Raw genomic sequence first — 20,844 nt, 5'->3', positions numbered from 1 at the left:
GTTGATGGTTGTGAACGGGGGCAGATGCTGAATCAATGGTTATGTGTCTTGTTTGGTTTTTCCCTGCAGATCAGAGACTGGACCTGAATAAGCTGGGCCCCAATGACAATGATACTGTGAGAGGACAAATAGTCGGTAAGAAACACAAATGCATACACGCACAATTTCAGTTCCATACAAAACAGAAATTCAGCCTCAAATAACTAACATTAATCATTCTCATACTAAACAATATTTGAAATTATGATTGACATTTGAGCCAAGTCCTGGTAGAGACAACTCTGGATGTTTCTTTGTATTGCATTATTTAAACACTAGAAAGCACAAATAGACCCAGACTGCATCCTCTGTCTCAATACTCTGACTCAGTTCATTACCTAACCACTGAACCACAGAGTGGAATTTTTGTTTTTATTCTCTGGCTTTGGAATATATTTAATATCTGTTACCAACAAAGTCTTTAATTTTCATGTTTTTGCTTTCCTTTGCATTAATGTCAGAGGAGAGAAGGAAATGGGAAGAACATGAAAAAGACAAAAAAAGTATAAAAAGCATTAGTGGAACAGGAACCCACATACAATAGGGACTTAATACAAAATGATGAATGTACTAAATATCAGTCATTATTTGAGCCGCACTGTATTGGGAGGAAAATGTTATTGATCCACCGTCTTCCTTATCTTTGTTAACTCTGTAGTAAGTCTTCAGTCCAGAGATCGCATTGGGACAGGAGGGCCGGTGGTGGACTGCAGTCGCCTGTTCGACAATGACTTACCCGATGGGTCAGTATTATCACAGGTTTTCTTAAAGAAATGAGCTGCCGTATTAGTCTGCATAGTACTTTGCTTTTGCTTGAAGTCTTTTTTTCTGGAGCTATTTTCATTTGATTCTGTCACAGACAAATTATATCAGTGAAGTAATCCATAGTTTGGAGGTGTGTATTGTATATTTGAAAAGTAAGGTATATTTAATAATTGTTAACAGTAGTTGTGAATATTTCTATCCTACCTTTGAGACTTTTGTCTGGTTTGTAAGGAGAGAATATCAACTTTTTCATTAACTCTTTTCCTGTGCATTGCTTGATGTGTTTTAAATGTGTTAAGGTTCAGTAGTATGACCATTGGCGATTCTCTTTTTTCAGGTTATTTATAAAATAAAGGACACATTATTGACAGCACTGTTAGATGAGCATGTTTTTAGAGGTGTCAAAACTAGACAAAAGTGATTGTTTTTTTGTTTTGTTTTTCATTTCTGATTTCTTTATTTCAAGTATGATGCTTTTTTTCCTCACCCGTTTGTCTTAATCTGTCATGAAACAGCTGGGAAGAGAGGAGGACAGCTTCTGGAAGGATACAGTACCTGAACCACATCACACGTACCACGCAATGGGAGAGACCTACCAGGTACATCTGCACACATAGAGCACAAATCCTCAAATATGACTAAAGATAAATAATGATATAATATAATATTAAAAGTGGGCCGTGTTAAAATGGGAGCTTTTCCATGGCCCAAATCATATCATCCTTAATCCTTCTACTACCTTATGTACAGCAGTCATGCCAATATAATGCACAACAAACATGACCTTTTACAAAAAAGCAGCCCTCCCACCGTACTGCAACACACACACATACACACACACACACACACACACACACACACACACACACACACACACACTCAGTCTAAACCCTCAAACAGCCCTTTGAAGGTTTGTCCCAAAGTGAGGACCGGCCAAAATGTCCTCACTTTCTAAAAATGCTCTCACTCCAGAGCTCAAATTGGTTCTCACAAAGATAGCTGTACACACACACACACACACACACCTAAATAAACGAGCCAGCCAGTCGGGCAGCCAGGTTTTACTTGGCCCCTGTTCCTGCAGGAACAACTGTCGCCTTCCTACTTGGCCGCTATCAGTGGAGCCATTAGGAAAGTAAGCAAACAAATAGCACCAACTCCCCCACCCCCACCACCTCACCCAGTCTTACTACACATCTCTAATGGCCCCTAGGCAGCATATCAGAACGAGGTAGGACGGATAGGAAGTCATGAAGAAAAGGTTAAGTGGTAGGGCATTGAGGGAGGCGGAAATGGTTGAGTTGAAGAGGAAGATGAGCAGGAGGTGGAGGAGGAAGAAATGACAGAGGATAAGAAGAGGAAGAAAAACAGTTAAAAGAAGAAATGGAGAAAGAGGAATAAGGTATTTTTCTTGATTATGCGGCTGCAGGAGCAGCAAATACCTACCTAATAAATCATTTTTACCTTATTTAAAATTTCATACAATTATATATAGTATTTTATTTGGTATTAACTGACCAAGTACAAAAAGGGGATAGTGTTGCTGTAAAATACTTCACAAAAAGAATGGTTTAACAAAGGAGGAAGGACCAGGGAAAGTGGAGGGAGAGGTGGGACATGAGGGAGGGGGAGAAAAAGGAAATGGGAGGAAGGAGGAGGTGGGTTGTGAGTTGACAGACAAGGGTCCAAGGTTTTAGATAGCCAAGGCGTCAGTAACTCTGGACAGCCAGACAGTGGTCAGACATGCTACGCACACATTTTCACACACACACACACACACACACACACGCACAAACACACACAGATACAGATACAGATACAGTAAGTGTCAGATATCTGTTCATAAGTCCTGCTGTTAACTAGCACATAAACCATAACCATAACCATGAAATACATTTTTTTACTTGAAGACTGATGACACAAGCTGTTTTTCAATAATTACACTATACTTGTGTGTATGTCTAGACATCACAAGAACAAATAAGCTGGCTTCACCTGTGACTTGACCCACAGCACACCTATAACACACAGTAACGCACCTCTTTGCGCCCCCCACACCCAGTTTCCTGCATGTAGAGGAAAACATGGTGCACAGTCACATACATTCACCAAAACTGAAAGTCAACCACTTATCACTCACTCATTTAACACACTCTACCATGCATGTAACTCTTAGGAATGAAAACAAACACTTGTGTTTACTTGTACTTATCAATTTATTCATCCAGATCACAGCAAGTTAGTTGGTATCATTTAGCCAAAATGCTCTTTAAATTTTGTATCCATATGATATATGAATGTATGTATATTTAGAAATTAAAACTTTAAAATAGAGAAACTTAAGATCACACACACACGCACTCAAAGAAGACCATAGCCTGCATATACATGAACATGCGCACTCTCTGCTCTTTCCCAGGCCAGCGTCAGAGTACTCCAGCCCATCAGGGCGTCCGCTGAGCTGCGTGGTGGACGAGAACACTCCAGTGATGACACCTGTTAATGGGGCCGAGGCCAGCGTCCCACCGGGCGAACAGCGGATCCAGGAGAGACGGGTTCGATCTCAGCGGCATCGTAACTACATGAGTCGAACGCACCTGCATACGCCGCCTGACCTGCCTGAGGGTTATGGTGAGAGACACACTTAGCAACACACTCACACACATACACCTTCGCTAACTGTTTATCTTTTAAAAATTAAATCTGGTAAAGTAGGAAAATAGTGATAAGGTCTCAATAAATTGTTGCATTTTGAAGCAATCTTCTTCATTTTCTACTGTGATGTGTTTTTTGTGGAACATTTTGTGTGGAGTGTGTTGGCTGGCTGACAGTCCTGAAGTTTCAGAAGCATGTAAATAATTTATGCTGTCTTTTGAACACTAAATATGTATGTAAAAAAAAAATAAAAAGAAGCAGAATCAAGAGGAAGAATCAACTGGTTGACGGTTATTTCACTGCCAGAATGCTTCTTCCCTTTTAGTTCTGAACACAGACTTAGTTACTATCTAGTTTTGGGCTGTTACCTTGGAAAGGGATTGAACATGGTGTAAACTCAGTATCAAAACAATTAGGTCACCTGAAAATGTATTTACACACCTGACAGACCCCGGTCTGATGCTTTTAACAAATGCTGGTTACATTTGACAGCTCAGCCTTGTCACTAGTCACTTCATCCAATTTGTTCTTGCAAAAATTTCCAGTACATCACTGTGTTGATGCTTACATTTTATTATAAGATGTTTCAGCGCAACTATAGTGCAAAGGTACCTCCTGCTGGTGGTCAAGGCATGTAGTCAGGGAGTGGTTCTCACCTGAGAACTGTGTTACTGATATCAAGGCATAAGGCAATTTGAGTCCCTGCCCTAACCCACAAAAATACAAGATACACACATCAAAGACATGATGACCTGCTCCTTGTATCTTGTTTGCAGCCTGGAGGCAGTGATATGTTGAGCATTTTCTTTTTTTAATGTTGAGAATAGAGTTTAAATGCCCTTTTTATCCTCTATTCCTGTTCTCTCTCTGTCTGTCTCCCTGCTCTGTCCTTGGGCTCACTCACTTCTCTACTAACCCCATCCCTCTCCTCCTTTCCCTCCTTCCCACAGCACCACATCATGACAACTGCAATCAACACTTGCTATGTGTTAATATACTCTCCTCTCCTCTCCTCTACTGTTTGCAAACACTTTCCAGTGTTGGAATGTTTTGGCTTTGCAGACTGATATTCCCACAGTGAAGAGACAGAGGGAAAGCGGGGTATTCATAGCTTGGTGTGTAGCTCAGAGAATAACTTCAGGTTATTGGCTATTTTTTATGTCTGTAATTCTTAAGCTGGCCTTACTTACGGCATGCAAACATCAGAACGTTTTTTTCAGAAAAAGTGTACTTTTCACAGTCAGCCACAGTGCACCCCACAATACCCACAGAGTCTGTAAAGTAAATTATTATTTTAAGTGTGGTGCTGTATGCCAGCGATTTTAGAATGGCATTGTTGGACCTGTGCCCCCTTTGCAATCCTGCTGTGTCCACTGAGGCTGGCCAAGGTCGGACAAAGTGAGTCACTGATGCCCAACAGCTAGTGAGCTTTCTTTCTCAGCTGAACCCTCTGAACCAGTGGCTGGGTGTGGTGAGAGAGAGAGTGTGTGTGTGAGGGGAAAAAAGAGAGGGAGAGGTGGGTAGGAAATTAGTTGTGCCAGTAGGAAGTTGGGGTGGGGGGGTTGTGATGGATTAGTGGGTGAATATACACACATGAACACCACGCCCGTGCAGCGCACACACACACACACACACACACACACACACACACACACACACACACACACACTTTGTGCCAACATTCACACACTCACTCTCCAATCATCCATGAGCTGGATGGAACCAAATATCCAACAAGCCAATGACGAATGATTCTCTTCTGATTTCTTTTTGGTGTCCTCGGTTCCCTTATTTGTTTACAATATATTATATTAGTGGGTTTGGAATAAGTGGCAGCATTTTTTCCATTTCCTTTTGGTTTGGGAGATTAATAGGAAGGGCTGACTTTCAGAGCGCACAACAACCTTTAAGAGAAAACAAGGCAGCTAGGATGCATTGAGGAACTCTGCAAGGGAAAACACTCATGGAAGTCTTTGATACACTCCCCTCACATTTTATTCTCCCTGTCCTCTTGGGACAGGCCGACTGGAGACTGGAGAGGAACTAATTGATTACATTGGCGCACACCTTAAGAAACTCTTGTCCCTGCAGTTTGCCTGTCACATCAATTATAAACAGACTTCACCTTCTCCAAAATACACAAACTGTATTTCCATGCTTGTACCCACCAGGACTAGACTACAGAACAACACTTCCAATCTTGTTTCAGTGCTGTGTTTTTGCCTTTTTGACATATTAATTCCAATCATTTTTTTCTCTCTGTTTCAGAGCAAAGAACAACTCAGCAGGGGCAGGTCTACTTCCTCCACACACAGACTGGAGTCAGCACCTGGCATGACCCCCGGGTGCCCAGGTAACTCCTTTTGTGTTTATATTTTTCCATCTTCATGGTCCAAATTTGTATCCATTTATAAAGTACTTTCTTTTGATGAATGTTTTTAAGAGCTATTAATATTGGCATAATTATCTCAGAGACACATTGGCTTAAACACATGATAAATGCAGTGCAGTGCTGACAGTCTGTATTGTTTTTAATCCTAATATAAAACCTGACGTATATTCCCAAACCTGACAGGCCCAAACTGGACTTGACTGGGCTGCATCAAACCTAATTTCTCACTTAATTGCTCAGTTGTGTTCAAAAACAGTCTTATTAGTCAAATTTCAGGCTCATGTCAGAGCCAGCCAAACTAATGACCCCTGAGTCCGATGTAGAGTTGGAAGAACATTTTTGGACAGATGTTGAGCTGAACTCACCGCAGGCCAGTGGTTCTGCATTCAATCAAATGCAGAACCAACTCTCAATAGCCCACAAGTTAATTCACCAGAGATTACAAGCAGTGCTATTGCGCTACACTTTTGGCCATGTCTCGGTGTAGCTGCAGCTCAGTCGATGAAGCACATGCATTTAACATCCAACTCACAGCAGCAAACCTCTGGGTTTGGTCATTTTGGACAGAGCTGCTAAAATGACCCAGTATGTTGTGATGAGTGCAGCGAGGCATGTGCTTTGTCCCTGAGTGATGTGTCCTCACTTCACGCAAGGACAAAGTATACATACACACACACACACACACACACACACACAAGCACAAGTCCTCCTTAGGCTACGGCGTTGTCCCAGATCAGGGCTGAGGTTTCTCCTGACAGGGATGTCAGTTTACAGAAGAGAAGAGGAATCAAGAAATTAGAACAACTACTTTGTCAGAAGGATAATGGCGAGGTTAATGTCACTGATGCTCTTGGGTCTGTTGAGTGCTCTCGTCCTGAGTTCTGATTGGCTGAGTCCTGTGAACATGCTGTAAAGGAAATGTCTACGTACTGCTTCATATAAATGTTAATGCCAACCCATATTTCATCACTTCTACCAGTACAACACTACATTTGCTATTGAAAGGATGACATTTATTTACAGTTATTAAATTATTCTTCATTAAAAATGAAATATTTATTGAACAGGTTTATTGTAGTTGTGTGTTTTTAAAAGCAATTACCTACTTATTACTACTACTTACCGTTGAACTTTAGAAAAGCAGCCAACAATACATCATACCTAATGACGGTTGTAAAAATGTAAAACCACAGTGGAGCAGGGTCTCTTGTTTAATTGTGCTCTTCAGAAAATCCTGAACACCACAAAGGGACAGTGACTCCGATGGGATTCAGCAGCTAAGGAGTTTGTTAAGCAACTTAATTATATAATTACTTTATAATCTATGTTAGGAGGTAATTATCTCCCATCTGAGGCCAATCAATTATATAGTAGTGCATCATAATCCTAAAGTACTTAAACTAGTCAAAGATCATTGCTGCTCTGTCAGCCGGCCTGTTTTATGCAGTATATGTGTTTGTATGTATTAATAGTTCAATTTAGAATTACATTTAAATTGTACTATCATTGTCGCTAATGGTTTCTATGTGTCTTTTTTTCTTCGTTCAGGGACCTAAGCAATGTGAACTGTGAGGAGCTGGGCCCACTGCCACCAGGCTGGGAGATCAGAAACACAGCCACCGGCCGCGTCTACTTTGTCGACCACAACAATCGAACAACACAGTTCACAGACCCGCGGTTATCTGCTAACCTGCATCTAGTGCTCAAGTGAGTGTATCAGTCATTGATGCGTTTGAGCCCCCAGAACAAAGAAATATTGTGGTTTAGATTTGTGTTACCAATGACTTTTTTTCTACATAAAAGCATCAAGTATAATTACACACAACTCTTAAACTCTTCCAAAACAGAAATGGTCAAATATGTTGCTGCACGCAAATATGTATATTTACTGCTGCTTTACTGCTATAGTTAACGGTCCCTTCTACCCTGAATACTCAAATTAGTGATGGCAAAAACATAGACTTATGACAGATGTAAATAAAGGAAAATGAACTGGAAAAGAAAGGAAACACAACAAATCAAAATGTGATGCTTCAAACAAGTTTCAGACACATCGTGGGGTTAATGCACATATTATGCTCATGTGATGCCTATTTTTATATGTTAAGGCTTTAAACCAAGTCCAGTATTTTGTCTCTACTCACTGCTGACGCACAACTGTGCTGTCGGTCTTGGTTTAGTTTACGGACCTCTCTTTAGTCTCTGAATTATTTTCCACTGATGACTGTTAGCAGGAGTGTCAGCGGCTTAGTGTTTTTAAAAGCGGCTTCACACTCACACTATCCGTCCTGGAAATGGACATGATGACTCCTGTCTGGGGATGCTGGAATAACCTGAAGAGAGGGGAAAAACAGTTTGGAACCTGTGATACACACTACAGTCATGAATTCACCAGCAATTAATATGTCTGCTGTAAAATGATCACTGATGGCTGTCTTGGCTTCATTCATCTCACCTTATATTTTTGTTCTCTTCTTGTCCTTCTCCCTGTCCTCTGCCTGTCTCATGTCTGTGTTGATTGTCTTTTCCCATCCTCCTCTTTCTGCCTTTCTCACTGACGCTGCTATCTTTTCATCCATTTCCTCTCTGCATTCGTCTCCATGTTCCTATGTCTCTGCTTCTTTTCTCTTCTGTTGTCATTTTCTTGTTTCTCTTTTTGATTTTAATTCTGTTTCTTTGTGTCCTCTTACTTATCTCCTCTGTATTACTCTTTTTCTCTTTGTCCTGCCTCGTTGTTCCCTTTTGTAAATCCCGTCCCCTGTTGTTTTCAACGCTCCAATCCTCCTCCCTGTCGTTCCCATTCTGTTTTATGCCCTTTTCGCCCTCTTTGTCTTTCTCTGTCTTTTCCTCCCTTCTCCCCTCCTGTTTTCTCCAGCAGCCCAAGTCCAAATGGTTCCCGTGTGGCCATGGACAGCCAAAACACTAACCTCAGGTAACCCACAAACACACACACACACACGGACATTTGTGCAGACATACACGTGTGTTCATACATACACATTCTTGCACATGGTCTATGACAAACATGCATGTGAACAATGCAACCAGCACACACAGGTTGGGAGACATTTTCATACACTCACCCCAGCTGTCTGTATAAAGCAGGTTCAGCAGCCAGTCACTCAAAGCTTCCCACACACACATTCTTACACTATCATGAGAGAAAATGCTGACTGTGATCTTTTCCAGAGGGGAATGTCCAGTCTCTGTGTGTGTGTGTTTATGTGTATACGTGCATAACCTTCCTCGAGCTTGACTTTCATGTGGATGTCATTCAAGTTCAAAACACACACACACACACACTGGCTGTCTGTATCGGGGACTGTCAGTCGATCTTTCAGTGTGTTTGTGCTGTCTGTCAGCAGTCTGCCTCCACTGAAGATCAGCTCGTAGGCAGCTAAACCAGCAGAGAGGACTGGTGAAGCCGCCGACCCCACTCAGGAAAATGATACTAAACCCGTGTTAGCACCGCAGCTTGGGCTAGATGCTTTAGCAGCGTGGCAGCTCCTCAGCTGAGTAATTTAGAGAAAATGACAACTAGTACAGTTATGACATTCGTGATCTAGATATATGATCAACCGACTTCTACGATTGTTCTTCAGGTGTTTTGGCTGTCAGGAAGCTCCCTTTCCGCCGGCCAGTGTGTGAGGCAGGAATCATTAGCACAAGAGGAACATGGAGAGATGTGGAGATTTTCCCCCTTTGCTTTTTTAGTGCAAATTCTTTGTCAAAACTTCTTTCAATAACAGCGGCTGGCTGCGATAGACATGTTTGGGAAATCAACATCTGGTCATTTGGTCAAATAGTATCCATATGTGTCAGAACAGCCTCTGGTTGTGAGTTGAAGCTCAGCTATGTTAGCCAGTCGGCATCATTAACTTCTAGTCTGATTCCTTATTAGGAGAGATTTGAGGGAGTCCAGACAAAGTTTTAGGACTTTGAGAAGGTCAAAATTAACAAGCTCTAATTTCGAATGCAGCTTGCCGTGATGCACGCTGATTAATGAAAACAAAATCTTTAAACACTCTTTATGGACAGTTTGTGTCGCAGCAGATTTTTATTGTAACGTTAAGACTATTCACCAAATCAACTGTATGTAGTAGTAGTAGTGTGTAGTGTAGTAGTGCAAAAGTAGAACTTGACATGATCATTTTGTTAACTTAAGTTAAAAGTTAAGTTTAAAATGTATAATACATTTTAATATTTATAATGTATCATTGTGTGTGTGTGTGTGTGTGTGTGTGTATTGTCTAAAAACATCTAACTGTATTTTATTTAAATGTATGTTTCTCAAAGTTGTAGAGAGACTGAGAATAGATTAGTTCAGTGCGGTTGTCTGAAAATACAATTTCTTCAATTTAAGCTTTTTCTCAGCTTTGGCTCTGAAACAGAACATTTTATTGGGCGTGCTAAATGGTCTCAATAACACAGACTTAATGGTGGATTGTTTACTGGGTGAGAGGCTGAACTCTAAACACCCAGAGTGACTGATAGTGGGCCCACAAACTAAAACAACATCAAGCAGAAATACAGAGGCCACATGGGGAGACACATACTGTACTGTACATACATTTGACAATTAACAAAAGTGTTAATGTTGTTGTACCGTCTCTCCTATATCAAGAGAAACCAGTACAACTAGTGAAACCACTGCCATACCTTTTCTACCTTTTCTTTTCTCCTCTTTCCAACTGTCCTCATTAATTTCTTTTTATCATCTCATCTCCTCTGTCCTCTGTCCTCACTCATTCTCTCTCCTCTGCCGCCCGCCCTCTGCTGTGCTCCAAAAACTGTTAAAGTTATCAGCCTCTCTGCTGGCTCAGTGTCAAGACATCTGTCTTTTATCAACGCCAGGATTTAAGAATATTTCACCCAACATCCACATAGGTCCGCCACACACACACACACACCATGACCCTGCTACAATGCAGCGCTGCACTGACCTGTTTCCATATAGGGAGATTGAAGGTGGTGGTTGTAGGGGGGTTGCATGTCAGGACCAGCTGAGTGCATGTTACCTCATGCTTGTGTGTGGGGCTTAAGCAAAAATGCATCTTGTGTTTTTCTTCAAAATACTATCTACAGAATTCTGTAGATAGTATTTTGATTTTGTTCAGTGGAAAGGGGTTGCAAAGAAAAGTATGCATACTGCAGAGAGAGGGAGCGCAAAGGGAAATTTCTCTTGCATACTGGTAAGAGAAACATTGAGCTGTTGTGCCTCTGTTTCCTGTGTACCATTGCAATATGTTTTTATTGTTGTAGGGATGCATCTTTCTCTCTTTTAATGTTCTTGTTCTTCTTTTCTGGCAGACAGATACAAAATGAAATCAAAAGAATAAAATATAGCAGCATATTGGCAAAGGAGCAAACAGAGATGGTCAGTCAAACAAATTTAACAGTTACAGGGGAGAGAGACATGATTTGATTAAGTCAGGAGAGACACTGAAAAAAAGAAACGTGTTGACTTGAAATAAAACGCTACAGCAAGCCGCGCTGTCGGCCTCGACCTGAAAAGAGACTGATCGTAGAAATACTGAAATAATGAGTCTGTTTCTATCAGAGGAAACTGTTGGATGCTGAGTTGCCAGACGTGATGGTTGACCGAGCTCTTGGGATGCATCTTAGTGCCTGGTGTTTTGTCAATGAAGTGTTGCAGTGTCACTACCTCCCCAGTGTTGTCAGGCAAAAAATCAATCAATTTAAAGCTTTCCTAGCTTTCCTTTAACCATAGGTAGTCATTTTAATGATACATGTGAAGCCTGTCAAGTTTATAGGTTTGACTACAGTAGTTTGTTTCATTTAGAAAATTGTCCTCATCGTCCCGCTAACAAAAACTGCAGACAAATTTTTGTTGCCTAGAACTTAACAACTGTTAATTTACATTGCATCTCTTAACCCATTTTGTTATTTAGTGGGGGTTTTTACCCCTCGTCTGTAGAAACAGTTTGTGTTTTGTCTGCAAGATTAGACGGCGTGGAACAGATTTGACATTACAACATTGTGAATCTGCAATTTGCACCTCAGTCTACAGAGTCCTCCAGGACACAGCTTGGTTTAAATGTGACTCAGACAGCCCTGTTGCCATCGACCTTAGACTGATGAAGGCCTTGAATTGTCAGACAGTCAGACACAGCTGCATTACTGTGGTCTGCCACACTGTCTCTCACATACTTGGCTTCCTCCCTTGAACCAGCTCATAGTATATGTCTGAAAGATTACATCAGTGTTTGCTGAAGGTATTTATAGTTGCTGCTAGATTTAGGTTTAGTGGGCATCAGCAGGTATTTTCCCAACCGAGTTATTATTCTTCATGACATTTATATCAACATTTGCATTGATGTTTTAAGGGTTAGGGTTGGTGATTATATATTATATTTGGTACATTACAGGTGTGTGGTGTATTTAACCTGTGAAAGATAAATATAAATGCAAATGATTGGTTTAGCAATAAAGCCCTCACACAGTATACGTATATATGTACAATATATACAGGATTTGACATATCTACTGTACTTTTCAAACCTTGCATGTGCCTTGATGGTACAGTAAATGCCAGCCGTCTAAACAGTATATATAGCAGGGTAAATCTGTCTGTATGTGGAACATTGTAGGGCTGTCTGTATGGGAGTGAGCAGGATTACAGGGCCTTGGTCATGTAGTTGAAAGATCAAGTCAATACAAAAATAATTTCACTCCTGTTCTATTTGACAATGTACGGCAGTCTGTAGTCGGTGTGAACTGGTTTTTTGCTCTCATATGCTGTATGCAGTATGATTTCTGCCTGTTCTAGGTTTGTGACTTTGCCATATTTTATGTAATGTCTATATTTTTATGAGAAAGTGTGCATACAGAAAGTACAGCAGATTGTCTTCTGTAATGGCAACATTTTGCAATGCTTTCATTTGGTATTCTCATGGTTTTGTCAGATGCAACATATTTTTGTCAGTAGGCAGTCTCATCACTGCAGTCTGCCTGCTGCTGGTTTCCTGTATTTCTGGTATAAGTGTACAGATGTGGTTGCTTGGTAGGTGGGAAGAATGTTAGAGATCACATGTTTACTGGCAAAGCGCTCACATATTGTCCAAGTAAATCATTCTCTACACACATGCACACACACGCACTTTGCCTCTACGTTCTGTAGAGTTGGCTGCAGTGTTTGGCCGACCTCTCTGTCCTCTCCTGCTATTTAGGCAAGTGTAAAAGAGCAGGCACCAGCTGATACTCAGACCAGATCGACTCATAAAGGGCCCTTTGATTCTCTGGGCTGGGTGGGGGGCAGAGTGGGTGTGTTTGGGTTCCTGGTGTGGCTTTAACACCACTACACCTACTTAACACTAATTTCAGCCCACCTGTGCCAGCTGCTGTGGAAAAGAAGCAAGTTCACTTTCTCTTACACACACAAACACACAGCCTTGTGCTCTCGTGCTTGCACTCTTTCACCTAACACACACCCAGTCTGCCTCCCTGCAAACACAGAAAGAGGATGGATGCCTATCATGACTCTGCAGGTTCAGGTGCAGGTGACCCAGTTCTGGCAAGCGTTCACTCCTTCATTACTTGACTTCTCCAGTTTCTTTTCCTCCCGCTCCTTCCACCTTGGAATAACAATAATAAAGTCCTCTGGCTCTTATATTGAATTTGAAAGTTTATATTTCTCCCCAATCGTCGTATTTCACCCGAGCTGTCACAGCAATAGGAACCATTTCTCTCTTTTGGCTCGAGCAGATTTTCAGCTTTGCTGTGCTTGTATTTTCTATATTTACCATCAAATATGCAGAGCTCGTCCCGTTTGGAAACCAGAGACGCTGAACTATGTCGAAACGTATTTTTAATTACACTGTGTCCTCAGAAGGAAAAAAAAAGTGCGCTGAAATTACGCTTTATTATATGGTTCTTCAGCCTCCCAGCCAAAAGCAACTCATTCCATTTTGTTTTAAGGCCATCTTTTCTTCCCCTCCTCCTTCCTAAAGTGGTTTTCAGGACTGCTCCATTGCAGTCTTACCCTTTCTTTGACATGCTAGGAGCCCCAGCGCCTGCCAATAAAATAAATAGTAGCGTACTTGATTGTACAGGGATAGACTGGCGAAACACTGCACCCGTTTAGTTTGGAAAGCCCAAATAGACGAGGCCTTTTTCAACCCACTGAACCAGAGAACCCAAGTGTGCAACGAGTGTCGGAATAAGTGGGTGGCTATGTGCTGCTACCTTAGAAGGTCTCTCCTTCCTTTTTATATTCCAATTTAGGCCTCTTTGTTTGGCCGACAGCAGCCTCGACACTCCCAGCGGAGGACAGTAGCTTCTTTTTAAAGAAGTCCTCTGCTGGCTCAGCGTCTGCTCACAGGAAAATGAGGGCTGCTGTCCTCTTGAAGGGAGAGATGGATTATGTTTTTACGGGGCCCACCCAGGCATCCCACCACCAACACCACAATGAGGGCTGGAGGAGGGCTGAACTAAAACACTGACCATGGCCCACCTTTGTCAAGATTGAATGTTATAGTTGTCCCATCTTTTTTAGAATATACAGGCCCTGAAAGGCAAGAGAGCAAAAGGGGGCGAAAGGTCTAGAGCTAAGTTCCTCGAGTTTAGTTCCTCATTCCACTGTACTACAGGCATGCTTCCCAGCTCGCATCCTTTCCCACACTTGTTGTCTTGAAATTGCAAAATTACAAAACAAGGCTGCACTTTTGTCAGGCAAACATGAACATGAATTTGCAGCTAAGAGAAAGTCAACTTCAGTGCTTGTGCCAGTCGACGAAAACGAGACTTGAAGTTTACAGAAATGCTGTTTTATTTTTCCTCCACCTCTTAGTATGAGGAAGGGTGGTCGGATGATGGAAGTTCCAGTTGCAGTTCGTGGTGGGCAGGGGTACCTACTGGGAAACAACCGACAGGAAGCAAAGATGTCTAGGGATGGACACGAGTTGAAGACACAGAGACGCAGCTGGAGTAATGATTTAGGGGGGAATTCAAATGATTAAAGTTGGAAATGTCAGAGAGAAATGCGTGATGAAGGAGAGCAAAGAGAACACATCAACTTATCTGTTCAGCTGAGCTAGCCAGAGGCGCCAGCTACTCTTACACCGCTCTCCTTTTGTATATTTCTTCCCCTCTCTCTTTCCTTTCGTCTGTGTGTATCTCTTTCTCTCTGCTTACTCAGGGTTTATCTCCCTCTCTCGGTCTTTCCTGGTGGTGATATTTACCAAGCGTCTGGTCAAAGCCTCAGCCTGTTCACAGATCTGGATCAGATTTACTCGGGGCTTAGAGCTCTGTTTAGTGCTCTTTGCTTTGAGAGGAGAGAGGAGGGTGAGGGCTAGAGAGGGAAATTCTTACAAAACTCCCCAGTTCAGCGGTTAGAGGATATTTGAGATGAAGGGGCTGGGGAATTCCCTACAGGACATATCCCTCTTTCTTCTATCTTTGTATAAATCTGTTTCCTTCACTGGAGTCAAAGCAGTGCACAAGACAAATACAATATCCCAATGACCATGTGACAGTAAACAGCTGTAATACATCAAAGGGAAATTGGAGAGCAGCTCAGGACAAACTGTTTTAATACTGCTGTTTAAGTGAATGGTGAATCCTACTGACATATGACTCTTCTTTTCTTTCTTGTCACTCATCTGCCCATTCATACCTTGTTGCTCTCCCTCCATCCCTCCTTGACGGCTCATCCTCAACCTCTCCTTCATCCACATTATCCCCACCAGTCATCCGCCTCAGACGAAGGACCAGAGTGGTCCTGGGGTCCCTCAGCAAGTTCTGTCACCCGCCCAGTTGCCTGAAGAGGCAGAGTGCCTGACGGTGCCCAAATACAAGAGAGACCTGGTGCAGAAGCTGAAGATCCTGCGGCAGGAACTTTCTCAGCAACAACCCCAGGCTGGCCACTGCCGCATCGAGGTCTGCCGTGAGGAGATATTTGAGGTAAAAAAAAAAAAAAAAGACAAACTACACACCTGAATAGAGGATGACCCTTTCATACACTGATACACAAACAACATGTTAACAATGCACTTGTTTAAGTAGCCTAATGCTATTAAGAACAGTCATGCTACTTAGGAAACTGCAAGACAAACACTACCTTTCTTTAAGTTTATAGATTATGAAACATCATGAGCCTGACACTTAATTTGTCTGAAATGTTCCACTTCAGGAGTGCACGTGTTCAGCTAAAAAAAAACATTCTTGATACTCCTGAACATGACACCCTTAAACAAAAATTTCTGATGTGTTTTAAACCATAAAAGGAAACATTTGGTTGACTGTTAAAGGGCATCTAAGCACAGCTGCGAACACATGCACATAAACGAATGCATAACAACCCAGAATTTACCATAAATGTGTACAATGTGCATTGACCATGTGTTTGTAAAATCCATTATCTGGCATTCAAAGCGTCATGCAAACTCTGAACGTCCATGAAAACAAAAGCGGAACGCTCACAAACCAGATCTGTGCATTTACTGACATTCTTTCACCCCATTTACGATGTGCACCAGAAAAGGGCCCAGGGCAACACAGAACCAGTACTTAGAATCGCTTTATGATTTCCAGGGAAAAGCAGAACAGAAAACACCACAAAAAAACTATTTCTCTGTTACTTTTCTTCTCCTCCTCTGTCTCTCTTTTTCTTGCTCTCCCAATCATTTGTTCTACCAAGGCAAGGCATTTTTTCTGGATGATTTCAGCTGCTAAATAGATGGAGATGGAGGGGGAGGGGAGGGGAGGGTGGGAAGGAGCGGGTGAAGAAAGGAGCTAAGGCAGCAGTGGCAAGTATTCGGGGCCAGACATAACTTCATGACTACAAGTTAAGCAATGAAAAATATGACTTCATCCTCCTTCGACGTGACAGCTGTGGAAGGGGAAAGTTAAGTGTGAAAACCAGCCCTGCAGATCCACTTGAGGTTTTCATGCAGGAATCAGTGCTACAGTTTACAGCTGGCAGTGTGTTCATGCGAGTGTGTGCATGTACTTAAAGTGGTTCTAGTCTGTGTTCTGTGCCACAAGTTGACATGTGCTTAACACAAATTAAATATTTCACTCAGTGTCCATTCCACGATTAGTTCAATGGAGATTAGTTTGTGTGTGTGTGTGTGTGTGTGTGTGTTTAAAAGCATCTTACAGCCGACTCTGTGTGGCCTAGCTCTGTCAGGCTTTCACAGTTGCAGCAGCGCTGTTGCTGTGTTTACCTCGGAGTCTTTGGACTCCTCTGAGAGGACAGACAGAGAGATGACTCTTATGTAATGTAAAAAGCAAACACACTGACTACTTAATTAACTATAACTGGGGGGAGAGGTTGGATGAAGAGACGCAGAGACAGAATTACCAGGATGCTCTTGAATCGATTTACTATTTTTAAAGCAATAATTTACGAGTAATATTTAATGCTCGTAATATTTATTGTATTTTAGGCTAGAGTCTGCCCCAAGTGTGCAGTATGCGGGCCCTGTCAGGCTCGAGCTGAGTTACGGACGTCTACTGCAGGAATCAGATCATTTCCCATCACTAGCTAGTAACAACTTATTGGTATAGTTCTCGTTAATACTGCTGCTAGCTGCTTGATCTCACTGGAGCCTTCAATGGTTTCAATGTGTATTGTAAAAAGAATTTTGGAAAATCAAGAAGAAGGGTCCCATACGCAGTTTGGATTATTACTGACTGCTAATAATGTCCAAAAATTAGATAATACGATATTCAAAGCATACTTACTTAAGCATACCTCAGTCTAACCAAAGTGTAGGGACACGGCACATGTATCTGGACAGAGCAGGCCGTTTATCTTCACACACCGTGAGTGCCTGGTGTCTCTGAAGGTGTGTGTTGGTGTCGTATCAATCTTAGCTTTGTAGTTAAACTTAGTTAAAAAGTTAAACTGCTTTACACACACACCAGATAATCTCCAAAGTTAATAGGTAATAGCGCTGTCCTTCAAATGATATTGTAGAGTCATGTTCTGTGATATTAAAGCTGGTCTTGTTTTCTGCATCATATTAAATTTTCTGTATGTGCTGAATTGTAGGAGTCGTACCGGCAGGTGATGAAGATGCGTCCAAAGGATCTCTGGAAAAGACTGATGATCAAATTCAGAGGAGAAGAGGGACTGGACTATGGCGGGGTAGCAAGGTACTTTGTCACGTGTTTATTTTCCTGTGGCTTTAAATGTCAGCAAACATGTTTTATACTTGTTTGAGCATTATTTGAAGTACATTTTCACAGCGAATCTCTGTGTGTGTGTGTGTGTGTGTGTGTGTGTGTGTGTGTGTGTGTGTGTGTGTGTGTGTTAGGGAATGGTTATACCTGCTGTCCCACGAGATGCTGAACCCCTACTACGGCCTGTTCCAGTACTCCAGAGATGACATCTACACTCTACAGATTAACCCTGACTCTGCTGTCAACCCGGTGGGAATGATTTAGTTTTATAATCATATATAACTTGTAATGATAATAATTTATGTATTCAACCAGTCATCAGATGCCAACAGAAGCTTGAAATGTCTTTCTATTAGAATATCTACAAGGATGCTGTGAGGATATCTTGGGATGATCAAGCTAGAAACACATTTTTAAAAATGCTCCGTAAAGTTTATATGGCAGCGAGTCTTCAGATTAATTTAATCTGTCATGTGACATCACATGAATTTCATGTGTATATAAAAAAGGCTTATGAGGGATTCATTGTCTTAATTAGCATTTCTTAATGATATAACTTTGTTTTGGTAATGCATGCTGTAAATGAACCTGGGTATTCCTCTTAGGTACTGGCATTGTGGTAAAAACTGAAGCTGTGTAATCTGAATCTATGTATATAATATAAAAACTGGTAGGAATGAAAGGCTTCATTTCAATACCCCTGTTTAATGTGCAGGAGCACCTGTCTTACTTCCACTTCGTGGGTCGTATCATGGGCATGGCGGTGTTCCACGGCCACTACATCGACGGAGGCTTCACTCTGCCCTTCTACAAACAGCTGCTGGGCAAACCGATCACGCTGGACGATATGGAGTCTGTCGACCCCGACCTCCACAACAGCCTTGTCTGGATCCTGTAAGACTCTTTGTTTCCAGGCAACCCATCATTTTCTAAATTCTCTCACTGGTTACTTACTGGTATTAACACTAAGTGCAAGTGCAAACGCAATTGTCATGTAGAAATACAGGTTACCCAGCAGTTACTTACTTTAAAGTTATTTTCTGTAACCTGTGACTACATACTGGTTTTCCTATTGTACCAAAAAGGCATACACTTAAAAGCACATACACTTAAGATGCACACACAGACTGTCCTCAACTTTGTAATGACTGTGGCGCCCTCTGCTGCCAGTTAAGCTGATGACAACTGTAAAACTGAGTGTTTTGACACAGCGGGGAGTTATTTTTAAGAATGAGTGTTTTCCACATCAAGACGCTGCTACGATCTTCCCTTGACAGGACCTAAAACGTCTTACTTATGATAATGTCACCTACTGTTACGTCGTAATCTCTGCTGAGTCATCACTGACCATCTCTAACCTGTCCTCCCTCCTCTTCAGGGATAATGACATCACTGGCGTCTTGGATCACACTTTCTGTGTAGAGCACAATGCCTACGGAGAAATCATCCAACATGAGCTCAAACCCAACGGCAAGAGTATGCCCGTCTCAGAGGACACCAAGAAGGAGTATGTCAGGTATGCACACACACACAAAGACACGGGTGTGACCACAACATGCAGTAAGCAACCAGGTTCAGTTTCAGCCCTCAAAATTACCATATATTCACTGTTGTCACACGACTTGTCATTAATTCAGTGACACGATGATGAATCTGTGTCAGTGTTAAACAAACTGACGGACTCCCTATGTGTTTATTCTCTGCAGGTTGTATGTGAACTGGCGTTTCCTGCATGGCATCGAGGCTCAGTTTCTGGCCCTGCAGAAAGGCTTCAACGAGGTTATTCCTCAACACCTGCTGAAATCCTTCGATGAGAAAGAACTGGAGGTACAACAGACGAATATTTCACAATAAAAGCGGTCCATTCACAGTCTCAGTTATCGCCAGCATCCCTTCTTACACAGTCACACCCTCATGTGTATAATTGTTATTTTTGCTGTCTGCTGACAAAAAATATATTTTCTATTCTATCTATGCCATCTTCCTTAATACAATAACACAGTTTTCTGATATAATGTAATACAAGTTAATATTTAAGTATCTCTCTCTCTACCTTCAGCTGATAGTGTGTGGTCTGGGAAAGATCGACATCACTGACTGGAAGTCCAACACCCGTCTGAAGCACTGCACCCCTGACAGCAACATCGTCAAGTGGTTTTGGAAAGCCGTGGAGTCGTTCGACGAGGAGAGGAGGGCCCGGCTGCTGCAGTTTGTTACTGGCTCATCCAGAGTCCCGCTCCAAGGCTTCAAGGCCTTACAGGGTACTTACTCTCTGTGTTAACCTGTTTTTCCCAGTCGAGCTATGGAGAGCTGAGGTCATGCCACACTTCTGGTTGAGCATCTGTTCCAGTAGCTTTCGCAAAATACTGATTATAATGTTAGCCATATACACACACACACACACACACACAAAGAATATTCTGTATTCTCTCTGATAAGCAACTTATCTGGCATTGGCTAATGGAACAGAGGCTGTATTTGCTGAAGTGCTCCTGATGGATCCTGTTTGTGTTTTGGCTGCAGGTGCTGCGGGGCCCAGACTCTTCACCATTCATCAGATCGATGCCAACACCAACAATCTGCCCAAAGCCCATACCTGGTGTGTGCCACATGCTCCTGCAGACACACATAAAATGCACAAAATCTTTATCATGATAATGGAAAACGATACCTTTCAATCTCTCACAGCTTCTTTTATATAAACTCTCTTCCTCTTCCCTCCAGCTTCAATCGGATTGACATTCCGCCCTACGAGAGCTACGACAAGCTGTACGACAAGCTGCTGACGGCCATCGAGGAGACCTGTGGCTTCGCAGTGGAATGAGAGACACGTTGGAGAGTGTGCT

At 42.1% G+C, this 20,844-nt stretch overlaps 1 protein-coding gene across 1 annotated transcript in view; it reads left to right on the top strand.

Moving 5' to 3' along the window:
• Positions 1-20,822, top strand: part of LOC139307317 (E3 ubiquitin-protein ligase SMURF2-like) — a gene marked incomplete at its 5' end in the record, with an annotated part of 33,200 nt that extends 12,378 nt beyond the window's left edge. Inside the window, 16 exons of the mRNA XM_070931133.1 lie at positions 70-135; positions 698-782; positions 1,320-1,403; positions 3,224-3,435; positions 5,728-5,812; positions 7,400-7,558; positions 8,727-8,783; positions 15,559-15,772; positions 17,868-17,971; positions 18,133-18,247; positions 18,714-18,892; positions 19,377-19,514; positions 19,705-19,825; positions 20,058-20,259; positions 20,522-20,597; positions 20,723-20,822. Of these exons, the coding sequence (XP_070787234.1) occupies positions 70-135; positions 698-782; positions 1,320-1,403; positions 3,224-3,435; positions 5,728-5,812; positions 7,400-7,558; positions 8,727-8,783; positions 15,559-15,772; positions 17,868-17,971; positions 18,133-18,247; positions 18,714-18,892; positions 19,377-19,514; positions 19,705-19,825; positions 20,058-20,259; positions 20,522-20,597; positions 20,723-20,822 (1,997 nt within the window). The remainder of the gene's footprint in view (positions 1-69; positions 136-697; positions 783-1,319; positions 1,404-3,223; positions 3,436-5,727; positions 5,813-7,399; positions 7,559-8,726; positions 8,784-15,558; positions 15,773-17,867; positions 17,972-18,132; positions 18,248-18,713; positions 18,893-19,376; positions 19,515-19,704; positions 19,826-20,057; positions 20,260-20,521; positions 20,598-20,722) is intronic.
• Positions 20,823-20,844: the final 22 nt, after the last annotated feature.

This window comes from Enoplosus armatus, unplaced genomic scaffold (assembly GCF_043641665.1).
Source record: "Enoplosus armatus isolate fEnoArm2 unplaced genomic scaffold, fEnoArm2.hap1 Scaffold_82, whole genome shotgun sequence".
NCBI classification, from domain to species: Eukaryota; Metazoa; Chordata; class Actinopteri; order Centrarchiformes; family Enoplosidae; genus Enoplosus; species Enoplosus armatus.
The sequence above is the reverse complement of the archived record's forward strand: the minus strand, read 5'-3'. Positions and strand labels throughout refer to the sequence as shown.